The sequence below is a fragment of the Typopeltis vanoorti genome, chromosome 11 (genome assembly GCF_054136105.1).
Source record: "Typopeltis vanoorti isolate ZY-2024b chromosome 11, IOZ_Tvanoo_1.0, whole genome shotgun sequence".
NCBI classification, from domain to species: Eukaryota; Metazoa; Arthropoda; class Arachnida; order Uropygi; family Thelyphonidae; genus Typopeltis; species Typopeltis vanoorti.
Window position 1 is genome coordinate 122568702 of NC_143559.1, and position 25803 is coordinate 122594504.

At 34.3% G+C, this 25803-nt stretch overlaps 1 protein-coding gene across 1 annotated transcript in view; it reads right to left on the reverse strand.

Annotated features, from left to right (window-relative positions):
* Gprk1 (G protein-coupled receptor kinase 1) overlaps positions 1 to 25803 on the reverse strand; it is a 598843-nt gene that overhangs the window by 450866 nt on the left and 122174 nt on the right. The window contains exons 2-3 of the mRNA XM_090400057.1: positions 18568 to 18644; positions 4603 to 4676 (exon numbers count right to left, since the gene is read on the reverse strand). Of these exons, the coding sequence (XP_090256183.1) occupies positions 4603 to 4676; positions 18568 to 18644 (151 nt within the window). The remainder of the gene's footprint in view (positions 1 to 4602; positions 4677 to 18567; positions 18645 to 25803) is intronic.

The following is a 25803-nucleotide window of genomic DNA, read 5'->3' on the forward strand; positions in this document are numbered from 1 at the left end:
CAGCTGCTTTTCCACATTTCAAGCCTTTGATGGCTTTTTCTACTTCAAGTATGGATATGTATTCCTGCCTACATGCCTGGTCAGTGTTTTTTACCACTGTGCTGTCATCACTGCTTGTTTCATTTAGCAGTTTTTCAAAGTAATTACTCCATACTTCAAGGATATCTTTTTCTCCTGTTTTCATGTCACCTTTATCATCTCTAACTCCTTTTACAGCACTCTTTCCTCCATTCCTAAGCTTCTTCAACAACGTCTAGAATATTTTGCCACCTTCTTGATATTTATTTTCTATATTCTTGCCAAAGTCCTCCCATGACTTTTGTTTAGCTAGTTTTACACAGTGTTTAGCATTCTTGCATTTGTCTCTATATTCTCTAAGAGCACAAGTTGACTTATTTGAAAGGAACTTTTGATATGCTTTTTTCTTTTCCCTCAATGCCTCTTTAACTTCCTGTGTCCACCATGGAGTTCTGATTTTTTTATCCTTACAGACAACCTCACCACATGCCTCTCTGGCAGAATCAATCAATGTTTTCTTCAGAGATTGCCACTGAATCTCCAAGGTTTGATTCCTGTTCTCAAACTCTTTCATTTTTTTTTCAATAATCTTTGTGTATTTTAGTCTACAGTTCACATCTGAGAGCTGCTCAACTTTTATTCGCTTTAAAATTTTCTTACATGTTATTCTTTTCAATATGAAATTCAATTTTATCTTGCTCAAGACTAGATAGTGATTACTTCCAATTTCAAATCCTCTGTACACTCTGGTGTCCTGCACCAAGGAGAAAACATCACTATCAACAATAACATAGTCAATGAGAATTTTCTTATTCCTAGCCTCTTCTTTCCATATGAATTTGTGCACATTTTTATGTTGGAACATGGTGTTAGTAATAACCAGTCCATGTCCTGAGCAGAAATCCAACAGATATTTGTCATTATTATTAGCTTTGCTCTTTTCTCCAAATTTTCCCAAAATATTTTTGTATGTCTCACAATCATTTCCTACTCTGCTATTTAGATCCCCAACAAGGACCAACTTTTCATTTTTCATTGTCTCAGTTGCTTTTTCTAAAAGCTTCAAAAAATTCCTCCACTTCTACCTTAGTAGAACCTTCTGTGGGACCATAGGCACAAATAAGTCTCATTGTCCAGTTCCCCATTCTCATATTTGCCCACATTACTCTACTTGAGACTGACTGCCATTCAAGAAGATTAGCCTCATATTTTGTGTTGAATACTATGGCTACTCCTTCTTTTCCTAGATTGTCATTGCCTGAATATAACATTTTGTATTTATTGCTCAGAATGATCTCACCAGCTTTTGTCTTTTTTGTTTCAGTCACCCCTATTATGTCGATCTGGTACTTATCTAATTCCTCAGCTAGCTCCATTTCTTTGCCATTCAGGCTTCTTACGTTGATAGTACCGATCTTTAACTCTGGTGATGTTGAGTTGGGGTTTGTTTTCAGATTTGTTCCAGTAGCTGACTTTTCGGTGTTCGCCCTGGTTCCCTGGCGAAAACAATGGGGGGCCTTGTTTAACCGGGTGACGCCCCAGCCGGAATGAAATTTTGTCATGTTGTACCATCATTTTTTATTTTGGTTTAACCAAAATAAAAAAATAAGAATATAATTTGGTCTTCTAAATCCCAAATTGCCAGCCCATCCTCGTTCGTTCAGTATCCAAGTAGATACCCAACAGGGTGCACCACGAGAAGGTGAGGATTGGACATTAGGTCAGAAGCCCTGGTCAGTTCTCTGCATTCTTTTAAAGGCTATGTGGAGGTCTCCTCTCAGTTATACAGCTTTGACCCTTAAGCACTCCATTTATTAATTAAATTATATTTGAAAAAAAATTTATTTATATTTAATCTTTTATCCAAGTGCAAGTGGCCTTCCCATAATATTTTTGCATTATGAGATACTTAGGCTACTGGTGTGAAGACAACAGCTTCTATATACAAGTGACCTAGTCATGATATATGAAGTACATGGGTAAAAGATTAAACAAGAATAAAATTTCTTGTTAAATAAAAATAAAAGAGGTGCTCAAAGAGTGAAGACTGCAGACATTAAGAGATTTTAAGAAAATCAGAAAAGTGAACACATGGCATCAATAGCAATATTATATTGAAATTAATACATCAGAAAAGAAATTTAAATGTAAAATCTTGATTCTCAAAATATGAATCACAGGAAGAAACAAACAGCAATAAAGATATAGTGGATTTGGTTAGTTTTGAGCTAGAATACTGCAATGTAAGTGCTGAAAATCAGAGAAAGACAAATAATAGGCCAATCTGTAAAAAATTGTTGGTTGTTTGTCAGTAGCTAGTCGTGAAATATCATGTTAGATTGTCATAATACATGATGTATCTAATGAATATCTTTAATGAATTCAGGTACTCTGATAGTGGGCAGCAATTCTTCTAAAATTTTCTGGTACACTTGTGCATTCACTGAACCTTTTGTGAAATGCAAGCAACCATCATCATGATACGACATGCCCCAGATCATCTGACTGGCTGAGAATTTGACTGCTAACACCAGACAGTCAAGGTTGAATTTTTCCCCTGATTTTCTTTGAATTGTTTGTCTGCCATTGGCATCCTGCAGGTTAAACTTTTTCTTATTTAAAAAAGATTTTCCACTGATCAGGAGTCCATTTAGGGTAATTGTTGAATGAATCTTCTCCTGACAGTTACAGAGTTTGCCACAACTCCCATTGTTCTTCCCAGTCCTGTAACTGTCAGGAGAAGATTAGCGAGAACTGACAGTTCTCGCTAATCTGAACTAATAAAAACCGTGATTGTTCGGATTAGCGAATTTTCCCACAAGAGACTGCAATAACTAGTGTTTCAGACAAAAATAATAAGATTCTAATGGTACATCAATTTAATTCTGTAAATAAATGAAGTAACTGATAGAAAAAAGCTACTGTACTGGAATGTAAAATTTAAAAAATAATGCAAGTTTATTTTACTAATTTTTTTTTTTTTTCCCCACCCACTAGAGGTCATGCCAGCGAGTAGCATGTGATCAAATCATTGTTTCTCTAGCTTATGGTTTGAAATGTAACACAGCTTGTCTTGTATATTTATGTATGCTCCAGATGATGATGATGATGATCTTGATATGAAGATCGAAATGTCGGGATAATAAAAAGAGTTATTCTAACACAGTTGCAGAATCCATAATTTCAAAAATGAATACTGATCACCATGTAACACTAAAAGAAAGGTTTATTTTAGTAAAAAATTTAGTTTGTATATATCTGTATTGTTGAGGATTCTGATTTAATAAAATTGCATAGTTAGTACATAACTTAATTTGCGTAAACAATATCACTTTCTTGTACACAGCACAAAAAATAGTTTCACAAAATAACACACAAAAAAGTTTTTTTTTTATTTCTCTGTAAAAAAAGCAGTGATTTTCTTTTGCTTCTTGGAAGCTAAACATTTTTCAAATGCTTCTTCTCAGAGCTGCATTAGCAATATTTTGTGGAATGGCATATCATTCTGCTTAACCCATTCTATATACATATTAAAATTAAAACTGTCAACTGCCTCTTCATGTTTTACTTTTTTTTTCTTCTTCGAGTTCTTTATCATCATCATCATTGTCTTCTAATTCATTCTGTATGGTCATATTTATAATTTCAACATCTCATTTGATTTCAAGTTCACTTTCAGTTCTACCTGTAATCTATTCCTTAATATCTGTTTGTGAAATATCAACATCTGGATTTATATTTTTAACTAAATTATGCACGTTTTGAATTTCCTCTTTTTGTATATCATTGTAATTATCTTGGTAAATTCTAGAAGGCCACAGTTTTTTCCATTATGCTCAAATTGCTTCAGGTTTGAGGCGTCACAAGCAGCAGCAATGAGAATGCTACATCCTTCAAATTTATATTTTTTTTATTGATGTGGTAACGTCATAATTTTGGCAAATTACATTTAAAAGCAGGTCTTTATGATCTTTTAATTTCACAGATTGTATTATGGTCTGATCCATTGGTTGCAACAGTGGAGTACAGTTTGGAGGCAAAATAATAGTACACAAAATAATAATACGTAATAAATAAAACTTTTTTTTTTTTTTTTTTTTTCAAACTGCAGTTCAGTTACTGGAGGGTTCGGATTAGCGAGATACCACTGTATTTCCAACTTTCAGGAAACACAATTTCCACAGAATTAAACATCAGAACTAAAAATTCCACTTGGGTTAGCTAAGTGATTTTTAATTCAAAGAAAAAGTTTCAGGATTATTTTTCATTTATACCAGCAGATTATTTACTTGCTTCTTTGATTGATTATATGCCATCAATTAAAGAATGCTGATTATTTAATTATGAATGTTTTTAAAAGAATTTGAAAAAAGCATGCAATTTCAAATACACTATCCACTAAAGAGAAAAATATGAAAACAACTAAAATTTAAAAAAATTATATTTCAATACCCTCTCCCTGAATATTTTTATTATTTTGAACCAGCAAAGAAAAATGATTTTATATGCTCTGGATTTCAAATATCATGTGGAAAATAACTCTTAAAAAATATGGGATTTGGATAAAATATTTAAAAAACTCACCTCTTCATAAAAACTAAGTTGGGGAACTGGTTCATCAAAAACATTCTCACAAAAATCTTTAAACAACAAATAACCTAAATTGGCAAAAAAACAAAAAAACAAAAAATCAAATCAATGTACTTTAAAAAACAAAAAAAGAATGTCAAATACATAAAGTTGATGATTTTTCTGCTTGAATGTGCTTTCAATGTAAGTTTGAATATGTGATCTATGTTTCAATACATTCACTACTAATATCAAGTGTCAACAGAAATCATTTTAAACTCCACTAGTTTCCATAAATTAAGGCACAAAGAGAAACAGTGCGATAACTTGGGAAGGGAGTGGGGACATATGAAAGTTAGGTACATTATGTAAAAATGTGATGGTATCTGTTTTTATGTTAATCCCACCCATGAAAGGTTATTAGCAAATCTACACTGCTCAAAACAATTAGGGGATATTTTAGTTTTTGTTGGATAATTATAAATTTCTGCAAATAATCATAATGATTGAGTACTTTATACATGAATAAATATTTCTTACTTATGGATAGGGTGTAATTGATATTTATTACAAATTTAAAAAATTATACATTTTAGTGTGAAATAATTTTAACAAGAATAGCCAAAAACGCTTTTCTTAATTTTTAATAAGGCGTATGGTCTCCTTTAACAGCCAAAACACTGGTACATAGATTGCATGAATCGGATAAGATGATCAAACCCTTCTTGTGGGATATTTCTCCACTCTTCTGTGAGAGTAATTTCAAGCTCTCGAAGTGATCATGGTGGCACCAGTTGAGCAGAAACGCATCTACCTAAAGCATCCCAGGCATGTTCAATTGGATTACAATCCAGTGAACAGCCAAGCCAGTCCATTTGTTCAATACTTTCTTCCTCAAACCACTCTTGTACCAAATTTGCATGGTATGGACGAGCACTATCATCCATAAAAATGAATTCTTGGCCAATTGCAGCAGCATATGGATGAACTATAGGTTCCAAAATCTCATCACGATACCTTTGGGCTGTTAAGGAACTGTTTCTGATAAAACAGAAATTAGTATGGCCACCTATACTTATTCCAGTCCATACCGTTAAACTCCCACCTTGATGTTGGAGTCTTTCACGAACAAACTGTGGATTATTTCTTGTCACTTTCATGCCATATCAAGATACATCGGTTATCTGGTTGCAGACTGAACATGGACTTGCCACTAAAAAGTACACAAGCTCACTCCTCATTTGTCCAATGCAGTGTTCCTGTGCCCAAATTCTTCAGGCTCTTTTGTGATTTGCAGTAAGTGGAATGCAAACCATTGGTCTTTGAGCATATAAATATTTGGCATAAAGACGATTTCGTACTGTCTGTGTTGATACTAGCCTCCCTGTTGCTGCGGCAAGTTTGCTTTGAAATTGTGTTGCATTAAATGTTCAATTTCTTCTGGCAAGTAATGACAAATACTGACTGTCTGTTGGAGTTGTTGATGATGGGCGACCTTGACCTTGTCTTCAGCAAACATTTCCCCGTCTCTAGAAAGCGATTCTAAAGTTGCAAAATTATGCTTTGAGATACACGACATGATTGAGCAATAACTTGCTGCATTTGTTCAGCTTCTAATCGACCAATGGCTCTCCAAACCATGGATTGATTCTGGATATCATACTGCTCTGCCATTTTTAACAAAATAATGGGTGGTTGGTGAAACAAATTTACAATAGAAGTGATAATTATGCACTGTGGAAGTGAGCGCAACAAGCCAAGGGTACAAGTCTTAACATGATTTTGTATGCAGCTGTGTGTGCTACACTGTTGTATATTAAGAATATTTTAAAATAAATGTGTTACATTTGTAAATTATTTTTATAACTTTATAATTTACAAGAAAACCAAAATACCCCCTATTTTGAGCAGTATATAACATATTATGTGCCATTGGTGGGATAAGGATTTTTTTCTATTTTTATCAAGTTTATATTTCCTGCATTTTTTTCAATTTATTTCTTATAGTCTGAAAAACCACTCTACAAAACCAAACATGGAATCTTTTCATGCCACTTCAGGCCTCCAATAAACGGGGAAGTGGTCACACACACACACACACACACACACACACACACACACACACACACACACACACACACACACACTGGGTGATGAAATTCATCTCCAATCTAAAAACAATCAGAAACATCCATACCCATTGTGGAATTCGAACCTGCAGGCAGTTGGTTAGAGAGCAGGTATGCTAACCACTCAGCCAACCAGGTTATCATACACAAATGAGTGGAATGAGAATGAACAAGACATTTTGTGAAATCAAAATTCATTGATATGGTGGCAAGATATCATTTAACTCATGAATTCAGGTAGCGAGCCATCATAAGACTAGAGGCCAAAGTCGGGCATCAGTAACCAGAGGCTGCATATGGGTCATTCCATGGTTCATAGATTGTGGAACCAGTTTGATCAGTCACAAAAAGCATCCTAGAGATACAGTGAAGGAGGACCATGGCCTAGAGCTGCAGTAGTGATTGATTGATATCTCTTATCTGCCTGCCAAAACAGAAGTGCTACCCCAAATCAGCTATTGGCATCTGCTTCCACTGTGCACAGGAAGCAGATGCCAGGGACATGTTATCATCCTTCTAATATTCGTGAAAGGGATACTTATGATGGGGTAGTTTGATGATTTGGAGAGGCATTTCATTGGACACACTAACTTGTATATACTTCCTAGAAGAAGCCAATGCTGCAACTTACAGAGAAAAGGTCCTGGATCCCAATGTTTGTCCACATGCGAGTTGCGATATGAGGGACATTTATGATAACATTGTCTTCATCCATGGGTCTCTCTAGATCAGAGCATGTGGGACAATATTTTTCAAGAGACCTACTAAAGTATGGACTGGTCAGCCAGGTCTCATGACCTTAATCTTATTGAGTATGTCTGGGATGTTCTAGGTAGATATGTTGCTGCTCTCAGTCCCCCCCCCCTCCCAAAAACCTAAAGGGAATTAGGGGAGTTTTGTGGAAAACTCCCCTAATTCCCCTGTGTCCAGGAGCTCACTTGTGAGCTCCTGGACACAGTTTTAGCAACTTGTTCACATTCTATAATAATGTTACCATTGAACTAGACAAGGGGAATGGATACACCATGATACTTTTGGATTTTACTAAGGCTTTTGACAGAATACAGCATGGAAGACTGTAGCATAAATTGGAGAATATGGGAATGAATTATAAAATGTTAGCGTGGTTAAGAGAGAGCTGACTGATAGATATCAAAAAGTGGTATATGGGGGATGTGAGGCGGAAAATTTAAGGTAAGTTGTGTACCACAAGGATCAGTCCTTGGTCCACAGTTATTCAATCTGTACATTGATAATATTGGGAAGGATTTGACAAGCGACATCCAGCTATTTGCTGATGATGCAAAGATAGGTAGGGTAATCAGGAATGCTGCTGATATGCAGTACTTGCAGAATGATTTGAATAGGCTGGAATTGTGGGCATGGGAAAATGGATGTCAGTTCAATGCTAGTAAATGTCAAGTCATGCACTTTGGCATGATTAGATATCCAATGTTGTATTATATTGATGGGATTATGCTAGAAGAAACTGATCAGGCTAGGGATCTTGGAATGTTAGTAGATAACAAGTTGAAGTTCAGGGGTCATGCAGCAAAGATTGCAAATACAACTCAAAAGATAATTGCAATGCTGAAACAAACTTTAACACGTAAAGATAAGGATGTCATTTTGCCTCTTACAAGGTTTTGATAAGACTTGGCCTACTCACTTGGACTACTGTGTGCTGGTCTGGTCTCCTGGTTTCCGTTGTGATCCTGATACAGTGGAGAGCATGCAAAGGAGAATGTTAAAAATGATATCAGGATTGTGGAATACTGATTGTGAAGACAGATTGAAAATTTGTAGACTGTTGACACTAGCAAACAGAAGAAAGAGGAGCGACATGATTGAGATGTACAAACATCTGAAAGGATCATACGAGATTTCAATTGAAGGAATTTTTCATTTTATGGAGGGTGGAGAAAGGACCAGAGGGCATCCTTGGCAGCTGAGAATGAATTCTGCTAAGAAGGGGTGAAGGCTAGATTTTTCTTTGATAGGGTGGTGCATGATTGGAATGGATTGGTATCAGATGTGGTATGTGTAAGCAGTGTGAATGAATTCAAGAATAAGTATGATAGCTGGTGCGTGTAGTATATGGCCTCTCTCAATGAGTCCCTGAATTCCTGGAGGTCTCTCTTAATAATAATAATAAACAGTATGAAATATCATTGTGAGCACTGTACTGTTGTGAGAGATCACCACATACCCTATTGAGGCACTTTGACAATCTTATTTTGAACTCTTGTTTTTGACCATTGTCTTTATGTACCTTTATGTACTCATTTTCTACTGAATTAAACTATTTATTTACAATTTTTTGTGAGGGCTTCTTTCACATTTCATATCATTCTGCTTTTCACCAAATTGCATAAAAATTCATCATACAGTTTTTGATTTACCATGATTTTTCTTTTTGTTCCTTAATTTATGGGAACCAATGTACAAATAAAGCACTTTCCAGACAGCATAAACTGGATGACTTATAAATGATCACATTTGCATTAAATGTAAATATTCACATTATACTTATTTTATGAGATTACATTTTTAACATTCTTGGTGTTGAATTACATCTCCCAGAGTTCACATACAAAGTTTTTTTTACCTAGGAGACAAGTGTAAACATATGCAAATATGTATTATGCTTTAATATCAGTTAATCGAACATCACAAAAATCTCATATTAAAACAATTGTTTCTATAGTTGATTTAAAAATATACAGCTGAAATAAAATACTCCAAATGTTTTATTATTTTTTAAAATAAATATAAACATTTTTAAAATCATGAAATGTTTTTTTTTTTTTTTATCAACTCACTGTCAAAAAGGAAATCAGTGGTATGAATAATATCTCTGATTTCATAATATGAAATCTCTCTAGAAACTAGATATTGTCCAAGAGACTTCAGAAGAATATTTAAAACTCTTTAGTACAACATTTTTCAATATCTGGGTCTCTAGATCACTGGGGAATCAACAGGAAATCTGTGAAATTTCTGTGTTGATTAATATGAAATTTTTAATGTTTAGCATACTTCCAAAATTAAATTTATAATTATATTTAATTAGTAAAGATCAATCACAGCTTAGTGAGGATGTTCTTGATTGTTAAACACCTAGCCGCTATCAAAGCTAGGATTCATGGAGAATTTTTATAAGAGTTTTGTAAGTGAAGGAAATTTTCAATTTCATATAAAGGTGGAAGAGTTTTTAGCTCTTAAAAACTTGACCCCCCCCACCTGATAACATATGCAACAGACATTGTAAATGAGATTAGTCTACCGTACCATTAATTAAGTCTATGTGAAGCCAAATTACTTAGACATGATAGGCTATCAAATCTAAATATTAAGAAGATAAGGTTTTTAAACTGAAAAAGTATTTATATCTCTGATTAATAATAACAAATAAATAATAGTGTTAATAGTGCATTATTTTATAAATAAAATAATGCAATTTTCTTATGAATATACATCAAAATGGGATCTTCAAGATGCTGAAGTTTAAGAACCACTGTACTATTTTTAAGTACCTGGGTGGCTAAAATTGGGAAAATTTGAAATAATGAATAAAAACTCAGTGCCAAAAACCTGATCGTGGTAGAGAAACTAAAATCTGGATTATTCTTTTCCTAACTTTAAAAATCATATGACAACAGCAACAAATAATGAACAGTCACAGCTTTATGTGAATAACATGAGTGCACATAACTAATTTTGCCCATTTATACACTGTAAAATTATAAAAAGTGTGCCACGATAAAAATTCAAACTAGTGCACTGTGCAGCATGGATGACAATCAAAAATTATAATTTCTCAGTTTAAAATACAGGGCTTCTCTGAGAAAGTACTTATTATGTAAATAACAACAAAATGTTTGCATAATATTTTCCATATTTATGGTGAAATACATTCTGTCTATTTTGTATCAATTGATCATGTAATAATTTATGGTAGCTTAGAAAAAATATTTTATTGCAAGAGGCTGCTGAACGTCTAGTGCCAATTTTGTGGGTAGCAGAATATTATTTTATATGTGAAAGTAATGTCATAAAACAGGTTCCAAGGAGGCAAGATGTAAAGATATAAGGTAAATCGAATGTACAGTAGAAGAAAGAAGGGCACGTCTTACTGATTCTGCCTATAGATTCATAATAAATAAATGATAATTAATGCATAAGGGACCATAATTTACCAGAATAAATGTTTACCAGGGTAGAATGGATATGACCATTGTAAAATGGTCATATCCATTTTACAGAAAGAAGCTATCGCTGGAAACTGTATAAGGAGGGTGTGAGTAGAGGAGTGATGAATAGGTTCTTTATATGGAGAGTGGTTAGTGAACAGAATGCACTGCCTGAGTGTGATGTGAATGTAAACCATTGAATCAGTTTAAAGCATAGTTGGATGAGCACTGTGTGCAATAATGCATACCTTCCACAATGAGTCTATGACTCCATGGAGATCAGATGTTAATAATATACTTGACAATGGAACACACACACACACACACACACACACACACATTTTATTTTTATATATAAATATAGAGCCTCCATGACTGTCTGTTTTGGGTTTGAATCCCATCTAGAATGCAAAGAAGAACCTTTATTAGGGCTTTTCATCTTAGGATGAGTTATTCAGTCTCATATGGAGGCGGCAGTTTTTTCCCCCCTCTTGGAAACTTAGATTTTTCATCCCACAAAACAATCCAAGTAGCCAGAAGAACAAACACAATACTCAGACATTGGGGACTATGGAAATAAGGATTAACCACTTTATTCCATCAGATATGTTTTGAAAGCCTACACAGTACAGTGTGGGTCTATACATAAGCATAACACAGGAAGGATGGAAGAAAGGTGTATAAATATATTTAAAATATATAATTTTAACATAAATATAAAAAAAAATTCTTGGGTAAAATGATACACTTTATTAGTCTCTCTATATTACAGAATTTCAGTGTCTAATAACATTCAACAAACTTGTCAACAAGATTATCCTAAGAAGGCAATATGAGTTTGAATAGATTAGAAATTAATAATCTCTGCCTGCAGCAGCAGAGATAAAGTAACATATTAGAGAAAAATTTTTACAACTAAAATAAACAAAATAATTCTAGAACCAAATATGTCAGCACAATCTCAAGTTTGAAACAATAACATGATTACAAATTGTAAATATGATTGGAAATAAAATTTAACTGGAGTATTTCCACCAAAAGAAATTCTTATGTTTGCAGATTTATAGTAAGTCACAGTAGTTTTTATATTATGAAAGAAATCATTGAACTAGGGATTCTTTCATTTTATTTAATTTAATTTTTTTTCATGTATTTAATTAATTAAATTTAATTTTTATTAACTTTCATTCCATTATTTTGGAAAGAATACATAAAAAAGTTTTTCCAGTCTAATTGTGAATATTAACACCAAACATTCCCAAAAAAACTTGATGTCCTTAGTAACCTAGAAGATATGGGATTTTTACAGTTTTAGCAGTCAACTGACAACCCTATACAAACCCCAAATTTGTCCAACCATAAAATACTATTCTCACATTTGGGATGGCACACCAAAAACTCCCTTAAAACTCTTGATGCTATCCAGAAAACAAAAAGCCAATTAATTAATGGCCTCACTCTCTTATACAGACTTGCTCCAATCATTTTCTCATACAGTGTCTTGCACCTTTCCTATAGGAAACAATCCTCTACTTTTCTATAAGCTTGAGAAACTATTGGCAGTTGCTATTCAATATATTGTAGTCTGGCATCAAGCTTACCAACCTATGCCACCTCTTTTATTCCACTTACTTCTGACATCATGAACTACAACCTTCAAATATCAACATGTTTCTATCTTAACTACTTGCCTCACATTACATGTTTTTTGGACATTTAAAATAAATAAATAAACAAATTAATAAATAAATATTACTGACAATTTAAACTGAAATATATTGATTTTTAATTGACCAGTGATTTATAAACATACAAAAAGTTTCGCCAACAGAGCTGTTCGGCTTCTTTAGGGCTTATAACGGTAAGAGAAAACTCAAAGTGGCTGGTACAGAGAAAATGGAGTAACACTATCACATAAATTAAAAAAATTGAAACAGATGCATAACATTACATGCATGGAGCATGTTGTATTAGTCATTGTTGTATGAGCATGTTCTGTAGTTATGAGCGAAATGAAATTCTGGCAAACTGAGTGATCTTATTAAGGTTTTCCATATGTCAGCTATTATCATTCCCTGGTTTCTGTTAAGATTTTCTCCAGAACGGAGGACTACTATGGCTTCCTTGAAGTTTCTACAACTGAAGTCTTCTAGATAAGGCATGGAGCTCCTATCCCACTCAATGGAGTGGTTTGTCATCATGAAATGATGGGCTAGACTTGAATTGTCTGTTCTGTTGTTATTAACATCACCTATATGTTCTTTTTTTCGGATTTCAAGGCTTCTTGACATCTGTCCTATATAGTTTAGGCCACAAGAGCATGGGATGTTATACACTCCAGCATGTTTGAAGAAAGCATTAATGTCTTTAGGTGATCTTAAAACATGGCAGACAGTCTTTACAGGTTTGAATGCTACTCTGATGTTGAAAGGCCTAAGAAGATTTGTGATCTTTTTCGATACTGTACCTGCATAAGGAATAACTATGGAAGATCTGTATTGAGTGGTGGTAGGTTGTTGTTGTGGGGGAATGCTATGAAGAATACTATTGATTAAATTCCTTGGATAGTCATTGTTTATTAATGTCTCTATTTGAGTAAGTTCATCATAGAGTTCTTTTTCTTCTGAGATGATGTTGGTGACTCTATTTTTGAGCATATGTATTGTGCTGAGCTTCTGGGAAACATGGCGAGTTGATTTAAAATTAAGGTAGTCTAGTGTGTGTTGGTTTGCAGTAGACAGTTTGATTTGTCCATCTACTAGTTTCTTGATTAGGGCATCCGGAAATAGTAGTTGATTATCTTTTTCCAGTTCCAAAGCGAATTGTATTTTTTGATGGAAAGCATTAATTTTTGTTAAAAAGTCCAAAAGAGCTGTTTCTGCGTCCCCCTCCAAATTATGAAGACATCATCTAGATACTTCCATCATACTAAAGGCTTCGGGTCTAATTTTGAAAGGATGTCTGTTTCTAGCTTTTCCATGAACAGATCTACACAGGGCAGTAGGAAGGGAATGCCCATAGCTAAGCCATTTAGCTGTTCATATATTGTGTCATTCCATTTAAAATAATTAGATTTGAGGCAATGATGAAAAAGGTGAGCCGAATCTTCCGGAAAGAGATAGTAGAGGATGCTGATAACTTCTTTATAAATCATTGGTCAATTAAAAATCAATATATTTCAGTTTAAATTATCTAATTGAGTGACCAAATATAATTTAACAATGAAATATTACTGACATTTTATCTTAAAATAAGCAAGCAATATTTGCATATGAAGTAACTTTATGGCTCACTTTTTTTTTTAGATACTAAAGGGTTAGCTGACTTCATCATGTGTTGCCGTACAATTATAGCAAGAATCATTTTTTACGTTTTAATCTATATTTGGATCTCACCAGTAAAGAACCAGACCTTTAGAGATGCTATGTAAACTAACAAAATAAAGCATTTTGTTAGTTTACATAATGATAGTACAGTAATCCCCGATTTACACAAGTTTGCTTTTAATGCAGTTTTTTCCACCGCCGTATACATATATATTATGCAACCGTGTATACACTGCTATGCACTTGCACATGTACCATGTGTGCAGTGCATTATTCTCAGTTCATTACTGATTTGAAGACAAACTTTAAAAACGGGTATGTAAACATCGGTTTGATATATATTTCCAATGTTATTGTTTCCACACGTACATAATTTATTATAGGTTTAATTTGCACCCTTATTAAACATGTCAACAAGAACAGCATAAGAAAGGCCCATAAAGAGAGGCATGCTGTTATCAATTTGGATACAAAGTTAAAAATTATGCAAAAATTCAAATGTGGTTTTAAGATTGTTGATATTGCACATGAATTTAAATTAAGCAAGCCAACAATAAGAACAATCTTTAAAGATAGGGTTCAATTTAAAGAAGTGGCCAAAAATTTTACTCTCCTCTCCACAAAGAAAATCATCCATTCTTGGAGTGAAACCATTTGAGAGTTGGAAAAATTGTTAATTGTGTGGACTGAAAACTTAAATCAAAAATCAATAGCTGTCAACATCTAAATAATAATGAATAAAGCTCTCAGTCTTTAAAAAAACATAAAAAATGAATCCGTTAATAAAAACAGTCAAAAGATGTGAAAAAATTGGCATTCCTCCATTTAATGCAGAAATTCACTTTACACGATTTCTCAGAATGCATCCCCCCATGCAAAATAGAAGCTACCTGTACCACCATATTTTCATTATGCCCTGGACCTGAGATCAGCAGACTGGTAAACAAAGTAGAGCCAGGAAATTACTTGAGAATGGCCCATGAATCCAACAAAATATATTACATTACAACACCGATATATCACTTTTCTTTTTTTTTAATGCGACACCCAACCCATGAAAGGTACATCGTTACTGTAGAAGGACGAAGGGTTTTTTAATCATATTGTTATATTATAATTAGATGGTAATTAGATTTATTATTAGATGATAAAGACATCAGGATCGTCGAAAACTTATATTGGAACCAAAAGGCATCTGTTCAAGTTGATGACAGACTCCATTAACATCAAACAAATGAGAAGTAAGGCAAGGATGTGTGTTGTCATCTCTCCTTTTTAGCATATACTCAGAAGCCATATTTCAAAAAATCTTATAAGGAAGAGAGGAAGAGATTAATGTAAATGGTGAAATCATCAAAGCCTTAAAATACCCTTATAAGTTTTATAAGGGCATTTTCTTAAAACTGATTTTGAATATTTTGGAAATTATTGGCATCCAGTATGAAAATCCTTCATAGAGACTATGATATTTTAAATACTTTCCATTAAAATAATGAAGTATTCTATCAATCGTTACATTACATGCATTTATATGATGTATATTTTTCCCCCTTATTTTCTTGTATATTATGAAACCAATTTCTCCATGTATCTGCTTTTTAATTCTATTGTGCTAATCTTTAAAATCTGAAATTCAGAAAACCTTATTTTCTGAATAAAAACGAATAATAGAAAACACCATGGCAGATATTTAGGTCAATTTGCATGACAGCCCACCAAGAAATTCCCAGTAGCCTGTTGAACCAGTTCATCTCTGTCTGAGATAGTTATTTATTATAGCAATTATTTTCAAAACTATAATTGCTTAGTCAAGATGCAAAAAACAGGATGGAATTAGGATCAGCAGCGAACATAAAAAAACACTTGGTATTCTGAAATAAGTCAACTGTGACATAAGAGCATCACAAAACTTGAATATATAATAGATCTACTATTATGCACATCAACATATTTAACTCATATTTTAAAATAGTGTTCATACTCTTTTGCACTCAATAAATTAAAAAGTGATTTTTTTTTCATTATTATCTGTATAACTCTTGACAAAATAGAAAGTTCTCTATTCAGTCTTTGAAGTGAGATCATACTTGCTATATATAATGCATTTTATCTTGGCCTATAAATTTTGATCATATCACGATGGAATTAGTAATTTTTCTGTAGATTTCATGGACTATGTGCTTCATGATATCCAGCAGTTTTTAATTTTTTTTTTTTAAATATCAATCCTACGCATGATAACCTAGAGTACACTGGTGCTGTGTACATAGGTAAGGGTTAAGGAAGAAGGAACTTATTGATTGTTTTCTTGAAAATCTGGACTATAATTGTTGAAAATGCTTCATGAGGAAGGCCAATCCAGAAGACAGAGGCAGAAGGAATGAAAGATGAAGAGGAGAAGCAACCTCATTTGGTTGACAGTTATACTGTCGAGATGTTGAGCAGCTGTTAAAAGCTATTACTTTAAACAGGCTTAGCAGATAGCAGAGATATATGTTTTCCACTAAGTCTGTATGTAGAAAAAGGCTGAAGTAGAGTACTTGAGAGAGATAGTAGCTGAACTGAGTCAATTAGAGAGGGATTGCTGCTGAACTGTCCTCTGGACAGCATCAAGAATTTTTAGGAAGGTCCTTGGTGCACTGTCCAAAATATGAGAATTTGAGATCTGTACAGAGTTATTACCTGGATAGTGAGAGAGCAGCAGAAAAGGATGCCACCTTTTTTTTAGAAGCTGAGTAATCTACTGATCTGATGTGTTTATTCCAGAAAAGGCTAGAAATAAATGTCAGCTCCAAAGAAAGGATATAATTGTGTCTAGTGATTTGTATTACCAAGGGTAAAGAAATGTGAAGAGGATATATTGTGAGGGAAAATGAAGGATTATGCTTTAGCAGCATTGAAGGCAACTAGGTATTCCTTATCCCACTGAAGAATGGCATGAGGGTCTCTATGTTTAAGGTACTAACTGTAGAAGGTCTTGAAGCTTGGGATGTTTGGACACTACAGTTTGTCAAATGAGCAGATAAAATGAAGCATAAGATATAAATGTCAGTGCAAAACTATAGATTAAGTTAATGGTCACTGAGAGAAAGTGATTTTTATATAGCAAAAAAAGATAGGTGATGAAAGAGCCCTGAGACACTTCTGCACTGGGTTGGGATGCTTGGAGAGAGGAAGTAATATACAGTTATCAACTAGAAAGAAGACTGGTTATCCAATTACATATAGTGGAAGATAAACTAAAGGATTGCCATTTGGTCAGCAGACCTCAATGCCAGACTTTAACAAATGCTCAAGAAATGTTAAGAGCAACAGTACATGTTTAGACGATATATTGCTACTGAAGGACATGTTTCTCCAAACCTTTCTTGAAATATTTTTCTGGACACAGCCTGGGTGATTTTGGCAAGATCTGTTGTGGATCTAGGATAGTGGAATCCACGGTGATGGTTAATGATGGGTAGTCCCCAGGTAATAAAACTACCCATTAGTTGATGACCTACTCCATTATGAAAAGAGGACTGGGATAAAGGTAACGAGTTGATAGTTTGGAAGTAAAGTTATCTTCCTCTTTTAGAAGAGCTGCATATAAGCTTGCTCCTATACTTCTAAGGTAGATGTCAGATGGACATAAAAAATGTAGATACATATAGGACAGATGTAGTTCTTGATCACAGAACATCAATGCACATGATGCATTGTTTTTGACATGGTAGTGGGTGATTTGCTCTATTGAACCATAAATACACAGATAGAGAGCAAGGGCTGAAGTTTGGCAATGGTGTTAAAAGACCAAGCAAAATTTGGGGGAGAAAAATTACATTTTCACACTTTCAGTGTCAGCTATTTATTTGATAACAAAATGAAGTTGTTCATTGCAAATGTGTTGGCATTAGTTCACTTGAAAACAATTTGCAAGTCGCTGTTTGCAACCTGAGCATGCACGTGCAGTCATACTGCAAGTGAAATGCAAGGTGCATATGTTGCATTAAAAGCACTAACACAGTTAGTGCTTTTAATGCAACATATGCATTAAAATGTGTGTCAAAATACCAGTTTTAATTCAAGCAAGTAGTCTGCTTTTGAAAATACTAGAATTGGGCAACAGTCAAAATTTATAAAAAATGGGCATGTTTCCCATGTGCCACCATTTCTGACATGCATGTATACAACCTTTGCAGAAATTCAAGAGTCCAGCTGCATCTATCAATATAATATATTTTAGTTCCTTCTAAGAGCATCAAAATCAGTTTTAAAAACATTGATTTAAAAAAAAAAAAAGACATGAAAAATTAAAAAAAAAACACGAATTTGTTAAACATTACTACTCACCTAATTTCTGATTAAAGATCTTGTCGAATGTTACTTCTCCCATTTTCTCTAAATGTTTATGCATTACACTTCTAACACTGAAATAAAAGATTTTTTTTGTCTAAATTAATATGGAATACTCATTGCTTATCACTGCTAATACAATATGAAAAGAAAACATGGCTTAAGTTTTAGGCTGGTAGTAAACTGTTAAAAACTACTATGATTTAAAAAATAATGTAAATATAATTTTTTTTAGTAGAAAGATTTTCACTTGGTTATTGAGTATATTATACTTGAAGAGAAATTATATTCTTGTGTTAATCCTTACCAGAGTGAGTAAACAAAGTCTGCATGTGAAATATCTTCCCTATTACTAGCTACTTGTATATAGAGACTGCTGACTTCACATCAATTGCCTTAATATCCCATAATTGAAAACACACTTCCTGTTGGATGTGTATAATGCTAAGCATTATGGGAAGGGTCACTACCTAGACAGGTTTTGACCTTTATTGAGGTCTCATCAGTGGGAATAGACCCAAGTTGAATTCATATAGATGTCATACATTTTTCATACACAAGTAGTAAAATAGTGTATCACCACAGTCTTCCAAGGTCTGGTTCCTACTGATGAGATCCTCAAAAGTTTGAATCTGATCTGGTTAGTGCTCCTTCCCATAATGCACAGAATTATACACATCAGAAAGGGAGTATGCCATGCTTATAGATACTTCAGTGATTGATGTGAAGTCAACGGCCTCTACACATGTGCACAATCTATCAACTGCTGACCAATTGCCATCACCTCAATCCTCTCCAAAATAATGGAGAAAGTTATCAATGGTCAACTTCTTTATTACCTAGAAACTCACCAGTTAATCAGACCACCAGTATGGACTCTACTAATCCAGATCCACTCCTAACATCTTAGCTTACATAACTCACCACTGGATATATGCCATGGAAAGGGTCACAGAAACATGTACTGTTGTCCTTGACATTTTCAAAGCTTTTGATTGTGTTTAGCATCAAGGCCTGCAAAAATGCCTTCCTTCAATCTACCTGCGACTCTCTGTAACTGGATAGCTAGCTTTCTCTCTGGTTGTTCACTGCTCATCATAATGGATGGCATCCTCTCTTTAAGCTCTGCCACCAATGCAGCAGCATCTCAGGGCTCCATTCTCTCACCTATCCTCTTTCTCTTATACATAAATGACTTATTCTCAATTACTACAAATCCTATTCATAGCTTTTCCAACAATAGCACTCTCCACTCGTCCTACTCCTTTTACAAACCATGTAGTTCCCAGACATCCTTAGATAAAGATCATCTGCAACTATTGCCTTAAACACTGATCTCCATACCTTCCTTCAGTGGGGTAAGGATAACCTAGTTACCTTCAATGCTGCCAAAACATAGTCCTGCCTTTTCTCTGGCAAAAGGGGATCTCAGCTCACCTTCCCTTATCCTCAGTAATACATACATCACTAGACAGGATGAACTCTTCCTCTCCAACCTGTTTTGGCACAAACACACCATATCAAGCTTCTTCAGCTTCTAAAAATTAGGCATTCTTTGCTGCTTGAGAAGATATTTTATACCCACCCACCCAGCTATATAAATCCAAAATCTGTACATCCTTAGAATACTATACATTTGAACTGGTGCATCTAAAACTTTCTTAAAAATTCTTGATGCTATCCAGAGGAAAGCAAATCGTCTCATAAATGACCCTTCCCTCACAGGTTCACTTCAACCTCTATCTCATAGATAGAATGTTTCAGCTCTGTGTCTCCTCTACAGATACTTCAATGGGTTACTACTCCAGTGAACTGGCAAACATCATTCTTCCACTTGCTGCCAGATCTGTTAAAAACAAGAGCAGCTGCTGTACAACATTCCATTACAGTACAACTGTAAGCTCATCAAACCTGCTTCTCCGATTCCTCATTTATTTCATCTACCCCTGTCCTCTGGAATAACAGCCTTCCTCTTTGATGTGTTTCCCAACAATTTCAACCTACAGCTCTTTAAGAAGAATGTCAATAGATTTCTTCTTTCTCAGCCTTCATCTGTACCTCACACACAGCAATGATGTGCTATAGGTTCTTGTACCTCTTGCATATAGGATAAATATATATAAAAAAATCCTTACATATGGGTAAGGATTAAAACAAGAATATGATTTCTTGTCAAGAAATAATACACTATAAAAAAAATTACTATTAGCTGCTCTTTAGAAAAGATAAAGCTAAAATGCCCATTAAAGAAAAAACATAAATCACAAGTATCACAATATTAAGAATTCTCTGCAAGAATTTATAATTTCAAGCAAAACGTGTACCTTCATACAGGATGGAGAGAAGGAATTTGACACTGTTTATTAATATCTCCAAAAAAGCATATAAAGAAGCTCTCTCTCACACAAAATTTAGTGCATTCACACACACATGTGCACTAACAAAGTGAATGCACTAAAATAAATATTTTAGATGGTAGATGAATTTCATCTCCTGGTGTGAGACCACTGCCCTACTTATTAGAGGCATGAAGTAGCTTGAAAACGTTCCATGTTTGGTCTCTAGAGCAGGATTTCCAGAGTATGTAAAAAATAAATTAAAAATACAAAATTGATATAAACAAGAAAAAAAAAAATCCTTAGCCCACCCACAGTCAGAATGTACTATAGATTTGCAAATAACCTTTCATGGGTGGGAGTAGCCATAAAAAAAAATTCATAAAGATGTGTTTCACAACACCCTCTCATATAGTGTGTCATAATGATACAATGGCTTCGTAAATGCTTTCCAATTTATATAATAATGACATCATTTCATTATCACAGATTAAATTTATAGTCCTTTATGGTTTGTGCTGTAGACAGCTAATTTACTGTCCATATTTTTTTTCCCTAAATTCACATATTAATTTGGGGAATACTCATTGCTTTATCATTGCTAATAAAGTAAGCAGCTAATGCAATTTTAACAGTTTGTACTGTCTGGCCAAATGTTACAACTATAAATGGCCTGATTTAAACTAAAATTCAGATTACTTGAAAAATATTAATTAAGATCCTAAATATCATGTTTCAATAAAATCTGTCCTGACACAAAAGTTTCTATATGCTTCTAGATGGATAGACACATTATGTGAAATGCATCTTGCTTATACAGAAAGCCAATTTTGCATCTGGCACATCCAGCAGAAATCCTCTTCTCTACTCACCTGCAAGAACATACAAAGACTGGCTAACTAGTTGCATTATACTCCAAAGAACAAAGGCTTCAAGGGAGTACTGTCAGTACAACATAAATTGCCTTAATAACCTAGTAAAGCACAATTCCTAATCAGGTCCAAGACAGACGCAACAAATGATATAACAATTAGTATTACCCATTATTAATAATGAGTATTAATAATTTTAATTAATATTAATTAAAAATGACCCATTATTAATAATAGGTAAGGTATTGGAAAACGTTGGTTAAAGAGAGAATTCAGAAATGGGTGACTAGGAATATCATACTCTATGGTAGATAGCACATGGCTGTCCACCATCATACTGCTGGATTTTGCAAAGGAATATGATACTAGAATACTGTATGGAAAATTATTACATAAGATGGAACAAAAAAAGGAATGGATATGAAGCTGGTAGCATGAAATTGGGGGGGGGGGGGGCTGATTGAAAGCACTAAACAATAGTATATGGTGGAGTACAGTCCTGGAGAATATGTGTGACTAGTGGATACTGTCATTTACTTTGGATATTAATAATACAGAGAATGATTTAATGGTAAGTTTTCAGTTGTTTGCTGATGATGATGATGCAAAACTGGGAAATGGCAATAGTTAATAGAGGTGATGTAGAGATCCAGTAACATGATTTAAATAAATTGGTCAGTATGGGCAAAGAATAAAATGTCAGTTTAATTGTAAAGTTTAAGTTGCATAACTTTACATTTTGTAAAGTTATGCCCTTTCTGAATGAAAAGATTATATACTGTGTATGACTAGGGGTCAACAAATTATGCAAAACCCTACTCACCCAAGATTCCCAAATTTTTAATGATATGTCTCAATAATCCAATAAGAGTTCCACAACATGATTAATAGTGTTATATCATGGTTGGAGAAGGAAGTTATTTATTTATTAAATAAAAAATATTCTATTTTATCCATTCTGCAGCTACTCATCATAGGTAAGTGGGCAAGTATATATATTCACTGAGCCCTGTATATGACATTGATAGTAATAGAATGCAGGTAACTGAAGAAGCTAGGAATTCGTGGAGAATGATTGACAGAGTTGAAGTTCAGAAGCATATTGCAAAAGTTGGCAGAAGAGTTCAAAAGGATTATTTGACTGTCGAAGAACACACTGATAAATAGAGATAGGAGGTTATCATCATTCTTTATAAAGTCATGATATGGCCACATCTTGCCCACTGTGCACAGAATTTGATCACCTGGATTTCTTAGGGATGAGGAGGCAGTAAAGGATCCACAGGTGAGTCACCCAGATGGCAGCAAAGTCTGCAAAGTGGAATGCTCCCTATGAGAACAGATTGCATGTGCATGGGTTACAAAGTTTAGTTGACAGGCAAAAAAGAGGGACCATGATAGAAACTTATGAAAGTTACTAAAGGAGTTCTATAAGATCTATAATCTTTCCACCCCTGGTGCAAGAGTGTAGTTAGTAATGGTGCAAGGACCATATCTTTTGCATGGAGAGTGACGAATGACTAGAATAAATTGTCAGAGTGGTGCGAGTGTTCTGTCAGTGGATGATGAGCTTAAGGAAAGGTATGCTGAGTATTGTGTGAATAATGGTTGGTATGAGTCAGACTCCATGGAGGAGCCAATAATGATAATAATTTGTCAAAACAAAGTTAAATGTTCTGTATGATCATCATCTCACGTATGCCTATTTGCTGTTCAGTTAATTTTCAACACTTAATGAGGAATTATGCATAGTCAGGTCACATTATGGTATCGAGAATAATTTCCCTTATTGCATTTCTTTTTTTCTCTTCACCTCTTAAATGCTAATGTCAGTTAACTCAAATAGCATCACTGCACTTAAAATAAAAAATACACCTTCCTCAAATAAAATTGTGGAAATTTCTTTCACGCATGTCATAAACATCAATTTAAATTATGGGCACTATCACCACAGATATCTAAATTCGATTTTTTTTTTTACCAGATTCCAAATTATTGCTAAAACCACCACAGTCCATTTTAACTGTCCAAACTATGCTGTATAATTTCTTCTGCCATATATGTGGTATCTGTGCTTTGGTGCACTCTGATATTACTCGTGAGAGGATGCCAAATCTCGAATCGCCTCTTTATGACCTTCTGTGGCTAAATATTTCTTTGCCTCATTATGTGTTATCCATCTGCTACCATAATTCTAAAAATCATTCTGATTTCTGAATCTTATCCTTGAAAATACATTTTTCCAAAATGTATTCTGATCACAGTGTAAGCATCAAAGAAAGGAACTTATCCTTGAAACTTTATTTTCTGCAATCTAACTACCCTAACAGGGAAGTCATTTCCTTTGGTGACTTTAGTCCACAACTCCAGCAGGCTGCCTTTTACCTATTTCACTAATCAAGCTGAAAGAGAAGCTGAATTATTTATTATTAGCAATCTAAAGGAAGCTGTTCATAAAATCAGAAATACATGAACAATTTTCTCCACTCAAACTGTGGATCTATTTTTTAATTTCCTTCCAAGTACAAGGTTAGGCAGAATATTTCTATGACTTTTACTCCGCTGTCAGTCCACTATTGTTGGAAGTTTTTCCACTTGGCTATACTGTAAATTAAAGATGCCAAGAAATTATATTCTTGGTTTAATCCTTTATCTAAGTGTAAGCAAACAAAAGTTTGTGCCCAAAGTATTTTCAGGACTGGGGTGACATATATAGAAGCTAATGACTTCACATCACTTGTCTTAGTATCTCATAATGCAAAGCACATATCCTTGTAGACATGTATAATGTTATGCATTATAGGGAAGGGTCACTACGCAGACCGGTTTCAACCTTTATTGAGGTCTCATCAGTGGGAGCCAGATAAGCCAGAGATCTCAATAAAGGTTGAAACCAGTCTGGGTTTAAAAGATTAAACCCAGACCCAAAATGGAACAGTATATAATTTCTTGGTATCTTTAATTTACATGTCAGTCAACTATTTTCATTCTCCATATCCAGATATTTGTGACTAATGTTACAGAAACTATCCGGTTTCTGTAACAAATATCAATGTTAAATTGCAGACCTTCATTTCCCACTGTTCAAAATTTCCATCCAGTATCCAAGCAAAAACTCCTATTCATAAGCAGTCTACAATGAAGCCTGAGGCACTTGACAAATCATTAACAGAGCTATCTGACTGTGAAAGGGCTAAATGCAGAAAACTTGATCCTGTGCCAATAGCAATCCTGCCTTCTGGTCCCTTGCAAAAGCTGTTGGGAGCAATTTCTCCTGACACTGATTTCCTGGCATCATTATTCTTGCCCAATTCCTGCACAGATGAACAACAAGGCAAATCATCTCCAACAATACCTGAAACACTGCACGACAATGGCTTTCTGCCCAAAAGCTATTAGAAGAGCCTTGAACATACTGCATACTGGCTTCTGGTCATGATGATATTCGATCAGCTGTTCTTAAGAGATGTGGTCCTGAACAAATACTTGTCCTTTATCATCTCTACACTGTGTTATACTCGGCAGGTCTACCTCATGGCATGGAAGCAACCCCATATGCAGCCAATTCAAGAAGATAAGTGTTTACTTTCATGCTATTGGCTTCACATCATACTATTCTAAAGTAATGAAGGTCATCAACAGTCAACTTCTTCATTGTCTGAAAAATTGTCAACTAATCAACCACCACCAATATGGATTCCATAGTCAAGATTCACGGCAAGTTAACTTTGCTTACATTACCCATTTCTGGAAGCATGCTATGGAAATGTTTGGCAAAATTTCTGCTGTTGCACTTGCCATTTTCATGGCATTTGATTGGATTTGCTAACTTACAGTCTGCCTTCTGCCATTTGTAATTTAATTGTCAGCTTACTCTCCGAGGCCATTCACTATGTGTGTGTGTGCACTCTTCAGATTTTGCTATTAACCCAGGGCTGTTTCATCCATCCTCTTCCCCTATATATATACATACAACCTTTCACTAACCTACAGTTTCAGTGATGACAAAAACTTCCATTCTTCTT